We start from the raw sequence: 13,901 nt of genomic DNA on the forward strand, positions 1-13,901 counted from the left end.
CCATATTACACCCACCACACTGTGACAACCTAAGAAATAGTGAAGCCTATACAGTTCTGAAGGTGGTTACATAAGATGTTCATACTTCAGTCAACTCTTAGCTGAACAAACAACCCAGGAACTTCAGCTGAGCCGATGAGATATGGAAATTAATCCAGACAGTTTCTCATGCTAACTGTATTTAGAAAACTGTCTATTTCAATATGAACCTTAAAATATGAGCTCTGGACTTACTCCCCACAAATAGGTTCACTGGGCAAATACAGAGGAGAATCTGTATTTCCCCACAGAGGATCATAATGCATGTTAGCATATTAAAGGGTCTAAGGAGTCTTACAGTGAAGGTATCTGCTTAATTTTGTCTAATCAAGTATATATTTCAAACATATTAGGCAAGAGACCTATTAATACCCCATGGGAACAGTCTGGAAAATGCTGGCTTAGTAAGGTGTGAGTGAATCCATTTATGAATTAAATGTCAGACAATTCACTCAATGTGTCAAGGGGAGGGAGGTCTAATTGACTTCTTTTTAACAAGGTGCTGTTAAAAGGTTGTGCTGTCAAGTCCAATGGAAGGCCATGGGCTCAGTTTCCATGGGTTCATTTCACTTCACTGAGTGCTCAACATCTGTTGCTACAAACGTGTCAGTTATCAGGCAACTCAAGTGAAAGGGAGGGTGATCTGGTGCAAATGAAACCCCACCACTGTAACAACAACCCAGAGAGCACATCCTGTGAGAGAGAATCAGTAAAGCCATCTACACAAAAGAGAACAATGGACGGAAAAGCAAGAGCAGACATGTGGCATTTCAGTCACGAAATCCACACACTCCTCCACAGAACTTTATGGTTAGTTGTGTATGAATGAAGCACAGAAATGGTTGACAGGGAGCCTCAAGTCCTGTTGAATGAGCAATACAAAAACAGGTAACTTTTTTGCTTGGTTCCAGATTCTGACAGGCAGATCCACAAAGCAAGTTATCTCTGCTAAACAGAACTCATCAGATAATACCACCCTACACTATTTACAAACTACACGTGTTAACATCACCATGGAGGCAGGCATGAAGCTGGGTGGCCAACACCCTCCTCTCCCCGCCCCGGCTCAGAAGTAGGCTTTGGGCCTTGGTTTGGGAGACTCACCGGGAAGTAAATGAACTCTCCTATCTGCTAAACCCCCACATCTCTTAAGTGTCTCTCTCTTAATACAATCAAGTCTCAGCCAGAAAAATCCCAAGAAAGCATGATTACCTGTGGAGTGAGATTGTGAAGAACCAGCCAGTAACTAGGACGAACTGAACCACCATCACTCCAGGTAGAGGCTGGAAGCAACCAGAAAGAAGGATCAGGAAGAACAAACAAAAAAATTAAGACGGCCACACGTGAGAAACATTTTCACAGAGCCCACACACGTTTCTTCCCTCCTTTTATAAATCATCTTCTCCTGGAACTTCCCTGGCAGTCCAGTGGTTAAGAACCCGCCCTGCCATGCAGGGCAGTGGGTCTGATCCCTGGTATGGGAACTAAGATACCACATGCCCTGGGGCAACTACGCCCTTGTGCTACAACTAGAAAAGGCCCGCATGTGGCAACTACTGAGCCCACTCACCACAAGGAAGGAGCCTGAATGACGCAACTAAGACCTGATGCAGCCAAATAAGTAAATATATTAAAAAAAAAAAAATCTCCTTTCTGTCTGACCTTTATCCTGTCATTCAACAGCCAGTTCTCTTCTCCTAGACTGTGATCCTACACACTCTTATGCCTTATTTGCAAGACAACATTTTGCTCCCAAGGTTCTCCTCTTTACTCCATCAGGACCTCGGGAGTTCTCAGGTCCCTGTGCCTTTCTTTATAGGCTGACTTCAATTTTCTACTCAAGAGGTACTTTTTCCTCTACCCAACAACCATGATTTCCTCTCCTGTGAAGACTTCATGTCTTCAATTGTGTGTGAGCATGAGCCCCTTGTGTTGGAACAATGATGCTCCCTTGGGCAGCTCCTCACCGGAGGCGAGCCGTGAGTCCTGTGTCCCCCACCCCCTGACTGAGCGGGGTGCTGTGCTGCTCCAGGGAGATGATGGTTTGGGGTTGGTCAGACCGGGAGGCGGGCGGGGCAGCGGTGTAGTGTTCCTTGAGGAAATATGGTTTTTCCACATCTTGTTGGAGAGATGAGTGGGGTTGTGTCCTATGGGATCTGGGGACCATGTTGATTTGTAATCAGGAAACTTTGCTAAAAGAAGAGAAAATGAAGAAGGAAATAAGGTTTGATACATCAGTTTTGCCAACAAATACATATATATTTTACAAATACACACAAATAGTTTTATAGTCTAAATAAGTAGATGTTTCAAGAGTAACAAAATAATATTGTTCTCTGAGCTTATCTAACACAAATTCTCAGTGACTATGACTCTGAATTGACATATGAGCTAAAGAGTTAACACTCAGACACTCAGTCTTGTCTGACTCTTTGTGACCCCATGGACCGACATACTCCTCTGTTCATGGGATTTTCCTGGCAAACATACTGGAGTGGGTTGCCATTTCCTCCTCCAGGGGGATCTTCCTGGCCCAGGGATTGAACCTGGGTCTCCTGCACTGCAGGCGGACTCCTTACTGTCTAAGCCACCAGGCAAGCCCAAAGACTTAAAAAGATAACTAATTCTCTACCTGAAAAGGAAGATACATTCAAGGAAATCACCCTTAAAGTTCTTAGTCTTACAGATATCAAAGAATGTGAACCTTGGCAGAACTAAAGTATTTATCCTATAAATACTTATTGATTGAATGGAAACTACACTAAAAATTATACTTTTCTTGATCCAGAATAGTAGACAGCAACATTCAAGTGGATTTTAAAATTGCAATCAACAAATATTCACTAAGCGCTTACTTCACTTAGGTCCTAAATCAGTGCTATGGGTAATATAAACAGTTATTCTCAAGAACTTCAAGTTCAGATGGGAAGATGGAACAGATGAACAGTTGTAACCCCAGGGAACATCATATTTGCTCAATACAGGGAGGAGAAAAAGAATGCTGGGCTGTCAGCAAAGACTGTGCCAAGACAAGTCTTGAAGAATTGATATAAATTGATGGGCTCAGCAAGACAGGAAAATACAAACCGAGGTTCAACTTGAACTCTCTCTGGACCAAATACATTTCCCTGCAATTGTGGCTGAACAATTCCTGGGGCAGAGAGGTACAGGAGGCCATACAGGACAACTGGGGGCTGACCCAAGTTTTAGATACTATCAGTTTTGCAGCAGATTTAGTAGGTAGTGTTCAAATGAGAGTCAGAACCTGGGTGACAGCACAAAGAATGGAAGAGAAGAAATGGATGTGAGAGAGAAGAAAGCACCTGGGAGGCATTATCAGTGCCTGAATCCTGCAAGTGGGGGAGATGCAAGAGTAAGGAAGAGGCTAAAGGGAAGAGATGCTGTGACTAAGTGATGCACGACAGCACCACTAAGCAGTGAGAGTTTAGTTACGAAAGAAAGACAATTTTTATTTTGGGGGTGGGGAGGAGGTATACGTTCAATTTTAAACAAGTCCAGGTGATGCCTGGGGTCACCTCTCAGGTGATCATCTGCTTGTAAACAAAAGATAAAAAAAGGGATGTGGGCAGTTACAGGAATAAAAGAGGTAAAAATGAATTTTTACATGTAAAGGCAGAAGTCCTAGGTCTTCAGTCCTACAATGGTACCTCTTAAAAATCGGACACAGCGGGCTTCCCTGGCAGTCCAGTGGTTAAGACACTGAGCTTTCGCCACAGGGAGTGTGGGTTAAATCCCTAGCCAGGGAACTAAGATCCCACATGCCACATGGTGCAGTCAAAAAGAAAAAAGCAAAAACAAAACTGTGAACTCTGGGTGAATGAGGTGTCACTGTAGGTTCATTAACTGTGACAAATGTACCACTCTGGTCGAAGTCCTATGAAAGAATGATGGAGGGTGGTGTGCAGAAACATGGAACGTGGAGCTGGCTCCTTTACACGCTCACTGAGACCTACAATAAATTCTATCAGCTCTTTGAGTCTCAGTTTCTTCATCTACAAAACGGGATAATAGCAGGAGGTTCCCCACAGATTTTGGTGAAGTTAAGATAAGAATTTATGCTGAAGGCTTAGCATGCTTCATGGCCTGCAGGAGCATTCGATAAATGAGGTTATTGTACTGTCAGTAGGAGACAGAAGTGGAAACAAAAAAAAGGCAATATGTAAGGTCATTAACCTGCAGTGTCTTGGTAGGTAGCTAAGAATTTGTTTTACTTGCATTTACTTGGACAAAGAGCAGAAGCCTTAATGACTTTAATGGCTTAAGGTCCAACTTTTGCAAGACCAACATGCCAATTACTAATGACTGGTTTACCAATCTGTAAGGCGTTCTGCTAAGTAAGTGACTTCAAAGGCTTTTTTATATCCATTAAGTTTTCTATTCCCAACTGTCTTTAAAAACAAAACACACACACATACACACACACAAGGAACTCAGCAAATGTTGTAGAATTAACCAAGGTCCTCTTTTTTCCCCCCTTGGCCATCTGCCCTTAGCCTTTGTCTGTAAGTGGAAGAATTTTTAGAGAAAAGCAAGCTCTAATTGGCTGCCTTAGAAATAACAAGCTGAACTTAACTGGTTCTTCCCATGGCCCCTGATTTTCTTGGCAGACTGGTTAAAAGAAAAGCACTTGTGTCATCAGGATATAACCTCTGTCCTCTCAACACCCACAGCTCCTTGAATGATGTCACCATCTGCCTTGGTCCTAAATGGTATTTGTCTCATCTTGCCTCTGTGAGCCTGCAAGTTCCCCAGGGACGCGGCCAATATGAGAGGTGTCTCTCCATTCACGCTGACCTGTGTTGTTCAGCTGCTGTAATTTCTTCCTTAAGAAATAAATGCCAATTTCCTTTGTACAAGGCAACCTGACAGGAAAGTGCTAGCCAGAGGGGAAAAACTGGGTCACATGCCTACCTGAAGTGCTATGAACGTTGGTGAAGGAGTTGTCAGAGGCACTGTAGGGCCAGGCACCAGGTGAAGGCAGCGAGGTGTTGAGGGAAGAATTAGACCCTTTAGATGACAAATGAAGAACAAGATGAAAAAACTGCAGACACATATCAGTGGAACTAGTCAAATCTTGAAGTATTTTATTTGACCTTCGATAAAAGGAAAGACAATCTAAAAAATAAATGTGAAAAGCAAAGCTACCTAGTCCTGCATTTTCTGGTGTAATTACTAGACACCAGAGAATACAAATGAAGCCAGAGATTGCCAAACAGGAAAATACTGGGTACTGGATAAACATGAGGGGTTTCACTTATTTACCTGTGGTGTTATCCCGCAGAAGTTGGTGGTCAGTATCTACAATGGGAGATGTGGCTGTACCCCCTAGCACACTTCCTGGGGTGACATAGGGGTCAGATTCAGGGTCAATGTTTTGGATACCTTTCCATGGCACTCCTGGTTGGAATTCTGAGACAAGGAGAACAAATATTAGATCGAGGTAGGAAGTTGTTCAAAATGTGGTCAAGTCATTTTTTGAAGAAGACCAAGAAATTCATAGACCAAGAAATTGGTCTATGAAAAGTCTAAATTCTGAAGCTATTTCAGGTCAGATTTTCATCATAAAATAAATATAAAAGAGTCAGCCTGAACACATGCTTTGCCAGCAGCACTCCTGTGCTGTCACCACACGTCCACCTGCTTCCTCTCTGTGCCTGTGAACTTGATGCCAGAGACAGTGAGGGTCGGGGGCAGACCCTGCTCCTGCCCTTCCGGCTCCCAGGCCAATTCAGGCCTGAGGGCCGGGAGGCAGGGCTGAGTAGTGTGGTGCTCAGGACAACTGTGGGAGCATCAAGGTGAAAACCGGGAGAATATCTGAGCTGGAGAGGAGATACTTCTCCTTTATCTCACTGGGAAATTGGCTCAGATGCACAAAAGAAAACACAGATGATCGCTACTCCTGGAATGACCAGGGAAAACTGACAGGAATCATTTGGCTTATCATGAGAAGGCCTAGAATATATGTGTTTACAATTTCTTTATATCATATTTAGAGCTATATGACAGAATTAATAAACTTTTATGTTCCAAATCATGAGGAGGAAGAATGGTATGTAGTATATACGAATAATATACGTAATAGAGACTATATGTATTCATAGCACAAATATACTATATAGAAAAAGGTTTAGGACACAGACTAAAACTCATTTTTATTTTTGCTTTACTAAAAATTTTCAACTTTTCTACAATGAAAATAGATTACATGTATCAGAATACAAGAGGAAAAACAGCAAATACTCTCACTGCTCTACTAGTCTACTACATCCCTTGAACCTGGTAATAAATACTTGGTGAATGAAAAACGTATCAATTCACTGGACATTTCAGAAGAAGCCAGGTTACAAGGAATCCTTTGCACAGATGAATGCCAAGTCTGGGCTCCAAAGTCACCTTTCTTTCATCCCCAGACTGCACTCCGCTAACTTCCTTTGATGCATCTGTGCCCACGCTGTATTTACTACTCAGTAACTTGTTTTGCAGGTGATCAGCATCCACCCTGTCTTCCTGACTGAACTCTACAGAGCAAAGACCACATCTGCCCCCCATGAAAATCTGCGCTTTCCAAAGAAAAGCACAAAAAATTAACTAGATGAAAAAAATCAAAGTGGGTGGCAAAAAAGCAATCTGTTCAGAACCTGAAATTAACAATTACAAAACAAATGATATCCCAGAAACAAAACCACCATTTTCTGGACGGTAATACCTGGAGGCCAACTGGCATTGCTAGATTTACTTCCGATTTTATTTGTTGGTGGAGATTTGGCAGGTAACCAGCTATCACCAGCAGGACCCGTATGGCCACCCAGTGTGTCACCTGGGATGATGTCAAACTGGTTGTATGGTGACCCTCCTCGGGTCTTACCAGGGGCCACGATAGCGCCTGAGAAAAAAGAGAAGTCATGAGTTCACAGCAGAAAGGACTCCTATGAACAGAACTTGCTGAGCTTTCATTCACAGGAACTCACATATGGTCTCCAGGATCTGGTCCTGGAATGAGGTGTTCACACTTGAGAGGAAGTGCATAATTAGGAAGAAGGATGACCATGACAATTCATCTCACCTTTCTAGCTTCTCAGTCTGCACTTCTGCACATAGCACTGTTCTCATTTCTGAATGCCCCTCTCAGTTTAAAACTCCATGGTCTTATGAAATTAACTTGGGAAACTTTCATAAACTATGAATCATCCTCACCATCTTTACACTAATGACTCAAGAATGAGGAATGGGAAAAATTCTAAACAATCTGAGGCACATAAAAGGGTTTTTAACTACATTTCTACTGACACCAACCCACTCAAGTCCTTAAGTGTCGATCAGGCCTAGCTTAGGGGAAGAAGCAGAGTAAACAGAGGGAGCTTGCTGGAGAGAAAAGCATCTGCAATTGCTTTAAATTCCAGAGCAGTGAGCCGGCGTTCCTGCCAACAGTCTCTGCCAGCACAAGACCAGCCGTGAACTCTGCAGTGCTGAGCTCCTGGGCCCCACACACGAAGAACAGCAAATCCTTTGTAGAACTGCTCTCCTCAGAGTGTTTCAGGGGTTTTGTTGGTGTCCCCTCTATGCATCTTATGTGCTGGGAGGCAAGAAAAAAATAATTAAAAGCTTAGTAATTTCCTTAAACTAACAAAAAATGAGCTTTAAATGAAAACTGTGGCCTCTGTAAGATACCATTCTACTTATTTCTCGAATGAATTTTACATGCCATATTGTGTTGCCTGATGTACTCTAAGGATGCAGCTTATAAACAGATAAAATTACTTCCAGGGTAAGGTATTAAAATAGCTGTGTAGGCACTTCCCTGGAGGTTCAGTGGTTAAGACCCCATGCTTCCACTGTAGGGAGCATGAGTTCAATCCCTGGTTGGAGAACTGAGATCCTGAATTCTACACGGCATGGCCAAAAAAAACCAAAACAACTTTTTTTGTGTTTGCGACTGATTAATCTGCTTAGTGTGGCCTAGCACAAGTATTCTCAAAACAATCTTCATGCTCCACTAAGAACTCATCTGCTCTTCTGGAGCCACTGGTAGGAACCTGACTCAAAGGCACATTACAGTGAAGAAGCAGAAAACGAAAAGCTCAGTTACCTTGGGGATTGCTCAGGAGATGGGGAAAACGTGACCTGTAAGCTCTCAAATGGCAAGCGAGTATTTTACCTTCAAGACCACTTCTCACGTGCATTTATAATCACACACCTATCATGTCTTTAGGGAAAGGGTCCTGATGAATCACAAGCCTAAAGAAGCAGCCAGAGGGCCCAAAGCTAGAGATGCAGAGCTTGGATTATTCAGTTCAGAAACAGATTGGACATTTCAATAAACCATTCCTGACTCTGTAATACGAAATCAAATGATGATACTTAGGGATAGCAGGCAGACAGCTCCACAGGACCACTTCACCAGCCTCCAGAAGGGCACCTGAAAGAGCAGGTTTAGAAAAGAACCCTGAAAGGCTCCAGACTAATGGGCCTAAGGCTCCAGGAAGCTGCTGCAGGAGCCACTCCGACACCTATTTACACTTGGTTCTCATGGATACAGACGAGTCCAAGTAAATTACTGACAAGTGAAACAAACACTGAAGCAAAGGCTAAAGGAAGGTCCTAAGACCTTTTATCCGTTTCACAGGGAAATGGAGATGCTCTTACAGAGAATTAAGAGAGATGAAGGGCTGACCCACTTTCACGACCAAAGCCTGCAAGACCTTCAACTGCTGTCTTGCAGACACTGTAATTCATAAAGAACAAGAAAGCTTGGGGCAAAGTCCAGACCTCATGTGCTGATCGATTAGTCATCTTCTGGAGATCAAAGAGTTGAAACAGTCAACATGATACATATTTACTGTGATCTCTCTCGTAACTCTGAAAACAGATTCTGTTCTCTCAAGCAATTTATTAGGGTTTTACCCTAAGGGGAGCTCAAGTTCACTGATACTGCTCTTGATCCTGCCGCAGGTGGGAAATTTTGCTTTCCTTAAGTACAACTAGCACTTTAAGTTTCTTACAGTTTGAAATACTCATAACCCCAATCTTGCTCTCATAGGTGATCATGGCAGGGGTAGGGGTGGGGGGACGGAATCAGGACTGTTTAAGAAAAAGCTGAAGATCTGTGCTTCAGAATAAGTTTACAGGACCCTGTGTCAAGGCCTCTGAGGATTGGAAGAGCGCCAGGTCACGAGGCTCTGTGTGTCTTACCATTTTTGTGCATATTGGCTTCCTGTGTGGCTACAGAGGGCACCTCCATCATGGAGGTCCACTGTTTAAAGCGAGACTCTGTTCCAGCCTCCTTCCCACCAACCATGCCGTAGTCCATGCCGCCAGAGCTGAAGCCTGAAATGGAGAAGCACATTTTAGGTCTTTTTTAAAAAAAATCAGTTTCTAGTATCAGTAACCAAGAGGTCTGAGGCAGAACCCATAAATGGCTTCATTTGTCACTAAAAGACCAATTCACATGAAGTTTTCTTCACTCAGAAACAGGTATTTTGATTCAAAATGTTGGTGTAGGCTCCTGCCTGCTACAAAAGGGACGACTCTGTTCAGGTATGAAAACACGTACGATGTCATCTCATGAACGTCTCAGGGCACGTGTGCACTCACGTTATCTATTCAGCTCAGGTTTGCATCAAATGGAATGTGGGACCAGCCGTTCTCCAACTGAGATAATGTCCACACAACAAACCAACATGGTGCAACAGCAGCCCTAAAGTTGTGGTAAGGTCTCTAGGGGAGGAAAGGCTTTGCAGAAGGACAGCTGATCTAGGGCCTAGGGCAGGAGGGTGAGTGAGTCAAGAAAAACAAGTGCGAAGCTCTAACTGGTGACAATCTGGGGTGCTTAAGGAATGATGAGGAGCCCAGTGTAACTCCAATGCTTGGCTGACTATGGATGCAGTGAGCTGGGGAGAGATGAAGAGCCGTAGCTTGGAGGGTCTTACGTATGTCAGGCCAAGGAGTCCAGAACTCCCCGCCCCCCCGCAAAGATAGGAGATAAAAGAATTTTTTACCAAGTGAGAGAGAGAGCTAAGTTTGTATTCTACAAAGAGAACTGACAGTGTAAGAATGGAGTAGACCACGGGAGGTCAATTTGAAAGAAGTTTTTATACAATGATGAAGACCCCAAAGCTTGAACAGGCAACTGGTGAGAGATTCAGAGTGTGCCCCCAAGTGTTAGGCTGTTAGCGAGGGCTCTGGCAGTAAGATTTTCCCACTGCAGAGGGCTGGACAGGTTAAAGCCACACAGGAGAGGCTTGTTGATGGAGCCTCACAAGGTACACCATCAGTTTTAGATTAGAATATATTAAATACTTTTTAAACTGTTGCTCAAAAAAGAAAAATAAAGGACTAAAATAAATAGCTGAAACTGAGAGGGGAAGAATAATTAATAAAAAACAGAAAAGTGGGGGACTTTCCTGGTGGTCTGTTGGGAATGCTACGTTCCCAATGCAGGGGCTAGGTTTGGCCCCCAGTCAGGGAACCAGATCCCACACGCTGCAACTAGAAGATTCCGTATGCGACAACTAAAACCTGGCACAGCCAAATAAATAAATAAATACATTTAAAAAATAAACAGAAAAAGGAGAAAGAGCTACAGTTAGTGGAGCAACAACATGCAAGCACGGGCACCCAAGAAGGTCGGCAGGGCGCCCAGCATGCCTCAGGACAGGGTCCTGTGGAAGTCCCCTCTGACCTAGCAGACGTGTGGCTCCAGCCAGGCCAGACACCATGCCACACCCACTTTAACTCTCCTACCGTCTGAGGCTGTCTCGTTGGAACCCTGGATAAAGCGGGCATCTTTCTCATTGGAAACTTGGAGATCCGATGCTACCCAGACATGGCAACACCACAATTAAACAACAAGGTTTGGCAAGGGAAAAGGAATTAAAGATAAAGAAGGCAAAAAGGAGAGAAAAGTGCCTTGAAAGATTCAATCTACAAACCCAAAACTATGAGAGGAAAATCAGTGCAAGGTTTTATGTAACTCTGTGTCTTTCTTCGATGTCACACAGTGACTGGCCTCATGTGAGGATGGAATGTGCTCAACAAATCAGGATGAAGCAAATTCTGGGCTCTAGAGGCTATTGTAGATGGCACTCCACTCATGACCTTTGCACGGCTCATGAGCTATCACACATCTAGATCCAGGAAAATACAGACCTGATCTGCCATTTCATCAACAGACTTCCCTGGTGGCTCGTATGGTAAAGAATCCACCTACAATGCAGGAGACCTGGGTTCGATTTGTGGGTTGGGAAGATCCCCTGGAGGAGGGCATGGCAACCCACTCCAGTATTCTTGCCTAGAGAGCCTCATGGACAGAGGAGCCTGTGGGCTACAGTCCATGGGGTCACAGAGAGTCAGACATGACTGAGCCAACTAAGCACATACTCTCTCAGTTCATCAAGTGGCCTCCACGTAATTCTCCAGCTCCCCGACACAGAACTTCTAATCAAACAAGCCATTTCATTCAGTCCAATAAGTATTTATGGAGAGCCTAATTTGTGCCAGGCTCTGTGTTAGGAGCTGAGGTACAATCAGAGGTAAGACATGCCCATGGCTTTCCCAGGGCCTCATTTCACCAGGACATGCCTTTTATCTACTTCATCATTCCTACATATATAAGCCCTTGACCACCTTATCTGTCCTTGCCAGAATGACTTTCTTGGCCACACACTCTAATTCGTTGTCTATTCATCACTACCACTCGGCTCAAGGCTTGGCTTAACCTCCTTGAGGAAACTCTCAAATTAACTGGTCCTTAATTTATCACTCCTGTACTCTCTTTGTCTACAGCTCTATATTTTCCACTACTGCTATTTTTGTTGTAGATGAAAAAACAAATCCGTGGTTTCATAATCATTATAATAAGCAATAAATTATGAAAGAAGTCATCCACAGTCGCCTCTTTAGCACAACTGTTCTAGTCCATGTCCACATGCACGTGTGTTGCTGACACTTCATAATCCCCGGAAGGATACAGTTATTCTTCTGCTATTTTAATAATCTCTATTATTCATATCTCTGCTTTTCACTGGATATACCACACACAGAAATATCACATATTTTGATAAAGTTTAAACATAAAAAGTAAAATTTTATTGGAAGTGCACTTTCTAATAAGATGAATGACTCTGTATCTAGATTATCCAGATATTAGTGACTATGACTTGATCTAGTTCACACTATTCTATTCCTGTTTTTAAAATTTTTGTAGACTTTATAAAGCACTAAGAAAGCTTACACAAATATGTAGATGAGAAAAGTAGGAGCCTTGTAATTACATCAATTATTTCTTTACATTACTTTTTGGATATATTTCCTTCTCCCAGTTCAGTAAGATAAATACTAAAACATAATTTTTAGATAGGTCATTATCACTTGAAAATTCAATTAGGTGTATCTTCCATTTTGTTAAAAGCAGAAAATTAGAAACTATTTTACAAAAACAATCAGCTAAGGGTTAGTTAAGCAGTCATGAAAGTCATTTGACTCTTTAGTTCTGAGAAAATATATCAGTAGAGTCTTTATCAAAATGTATTAAGAAAAAACATTAAGAAATTTTTAATTATTCTTACTAGTCTTTAGCCTAGCAGGTTATCTTTTTTCTTTTTTACTCTGCTATACTTGGCACTATTTATATGCATAATATATACATTCATTTTAATACATCTTTTTCGAAAAAACTTTAATCTGTGTAAATGCTTTACCTATATTTTCATCAAAACTTTACAGCTATTGGTTTAGTTTATTCAAAATAGGGAGCCAAATCAGACTTGTTTTCCATCTCAGTTATTCAGTTCCAATAAATTGGTAGTATGAATTAAGAAAAACTGTAACTGAAATAAACTGCAAAATGCATTGTGTAAGGCAGATTATAAGTGGTCATATCACAATTAATATGTATCCATTGTTTACTAAGTTATCAGATGAAAATGTTAGTAAGTCAGTATGTTCTTTTTCCTTAATTTGGGTAATAATGCATAACTAAATTTTTAAGTTACTTATGAAACAGGAATGATATTAAAAAAACCATGAAATGTATCCAGTAAATGTACATATGTATAAATACTGAACTCTGATCCTTTAGTCATTAGGAATAGTTAAGTATAATAATCACAAACAATATGATTAATAAGACATGATAAAATTTTTCTATATATTCAATAAACAAGAGAAGTATACATACACTGCTGAAAATGAACAGATTTACAGCCAACACATAATTTTACTTTTTAATAGGGCAGTAGAAAATAGTAAAGATGTTATAAAGACTGTCAGTGAAATAAATGCATTATGATTCTAGGTTTTTAACAACTAACTGACTGGTGCATACCCCATTCTAAAGGAAATCCACAGGCTTTACCTATTCGCCATGAAAACATCTGTTTCAGAGTCAGTCTCACTAACCTATTACTGCTCGGGCTGTTCCTAGGTGCTTTTCTTCCCAACTAAGACAAGCCCTCAGGATGAGCACTGAGATGGTCTGAAAAGAACTGTGTTCTTGAAACACATGGAAAAGCCACTCGTGGCTTCCAGATGTTCTCTTCGCTTTATACGACTGGATTCCACTTCAAGAACTACACATCCTTTGACAAAGGGGGATGAAGAGAAGCACTGCTGCCCCCACATCACTCATGTACACTGTCTAAATTCAGAACAACTGAACACACACCAGCACACCCAGGCTCTTATGTCAGGCCTCATCCCTAACAGGACACATGGTTCAGAAAGTGAGGACTGGAAACCTAGCGGTGAGGGCACCATTGATAGTCATCATGGGAGGCTTCCTCTTTGTCTGGAGCTCCAGAGAATCATGCTCTGATAGGATACAGGATGATGGAGCATCTGACTTT

At 42.1% G+C, this 13,901-nt stretch overlaps 1 protein-coding gene across 9 annotated transcripts in view; it reads right to left on the reverse strand.

Moving 5' to 3' along the window:
• TNRC6B (trinucleotide repeat containing adaptor 6B) overlaps positions 1-13,901 on the reverse strand; it is a 254,502-nt gene that overhangs the window by 15,083 nt on the left and 225,518 nt on the right. For all 9 annotated transcript variants that reach the window (XM_043881416.1, XM_043881410.1, XM_043881415.1 and 6 more), the window contains 6 exons: positions 9,250-9,384; positions 6,767-6,943; positions 5,323-5,469; positions 4,972-5,067; positions 2,007-2,231; positions 1,252-1,322 (listed from right to left, as the gene is read on the reverse strand). In XM_043881416.1, the coding sequence (XP_043737351.1) occupies positions 1,252-1,322; positions 2,007-2,231; positions 4,972-5,067; positions 5,323-5,469; positions 6,767-6,943; positions 9,250-9,384 (851 nt within the window). The remainder of the gene's footprint in view (positions 1-1,251; positions 1,323-2,006; positions 2,232-4,971; positions 5,068-5,322; positions 5,470-6,766; positions 6,944-9,249; positions 9,385-13,901) is intronic.

This window comes from Cervus elaphus, chromosome 22 (assembly GCF_910594005.1).
Source record: "Cervus elaphus chromosome 22, mCerEla1.1, whole genome shotgun sequence".
Classification (NCBI taxonomy): Eukaryota; Metazoa; Chordata; class Mammalia; order Artiodactyla; family Cervidae; genus Cervus; species Cervus elaphus.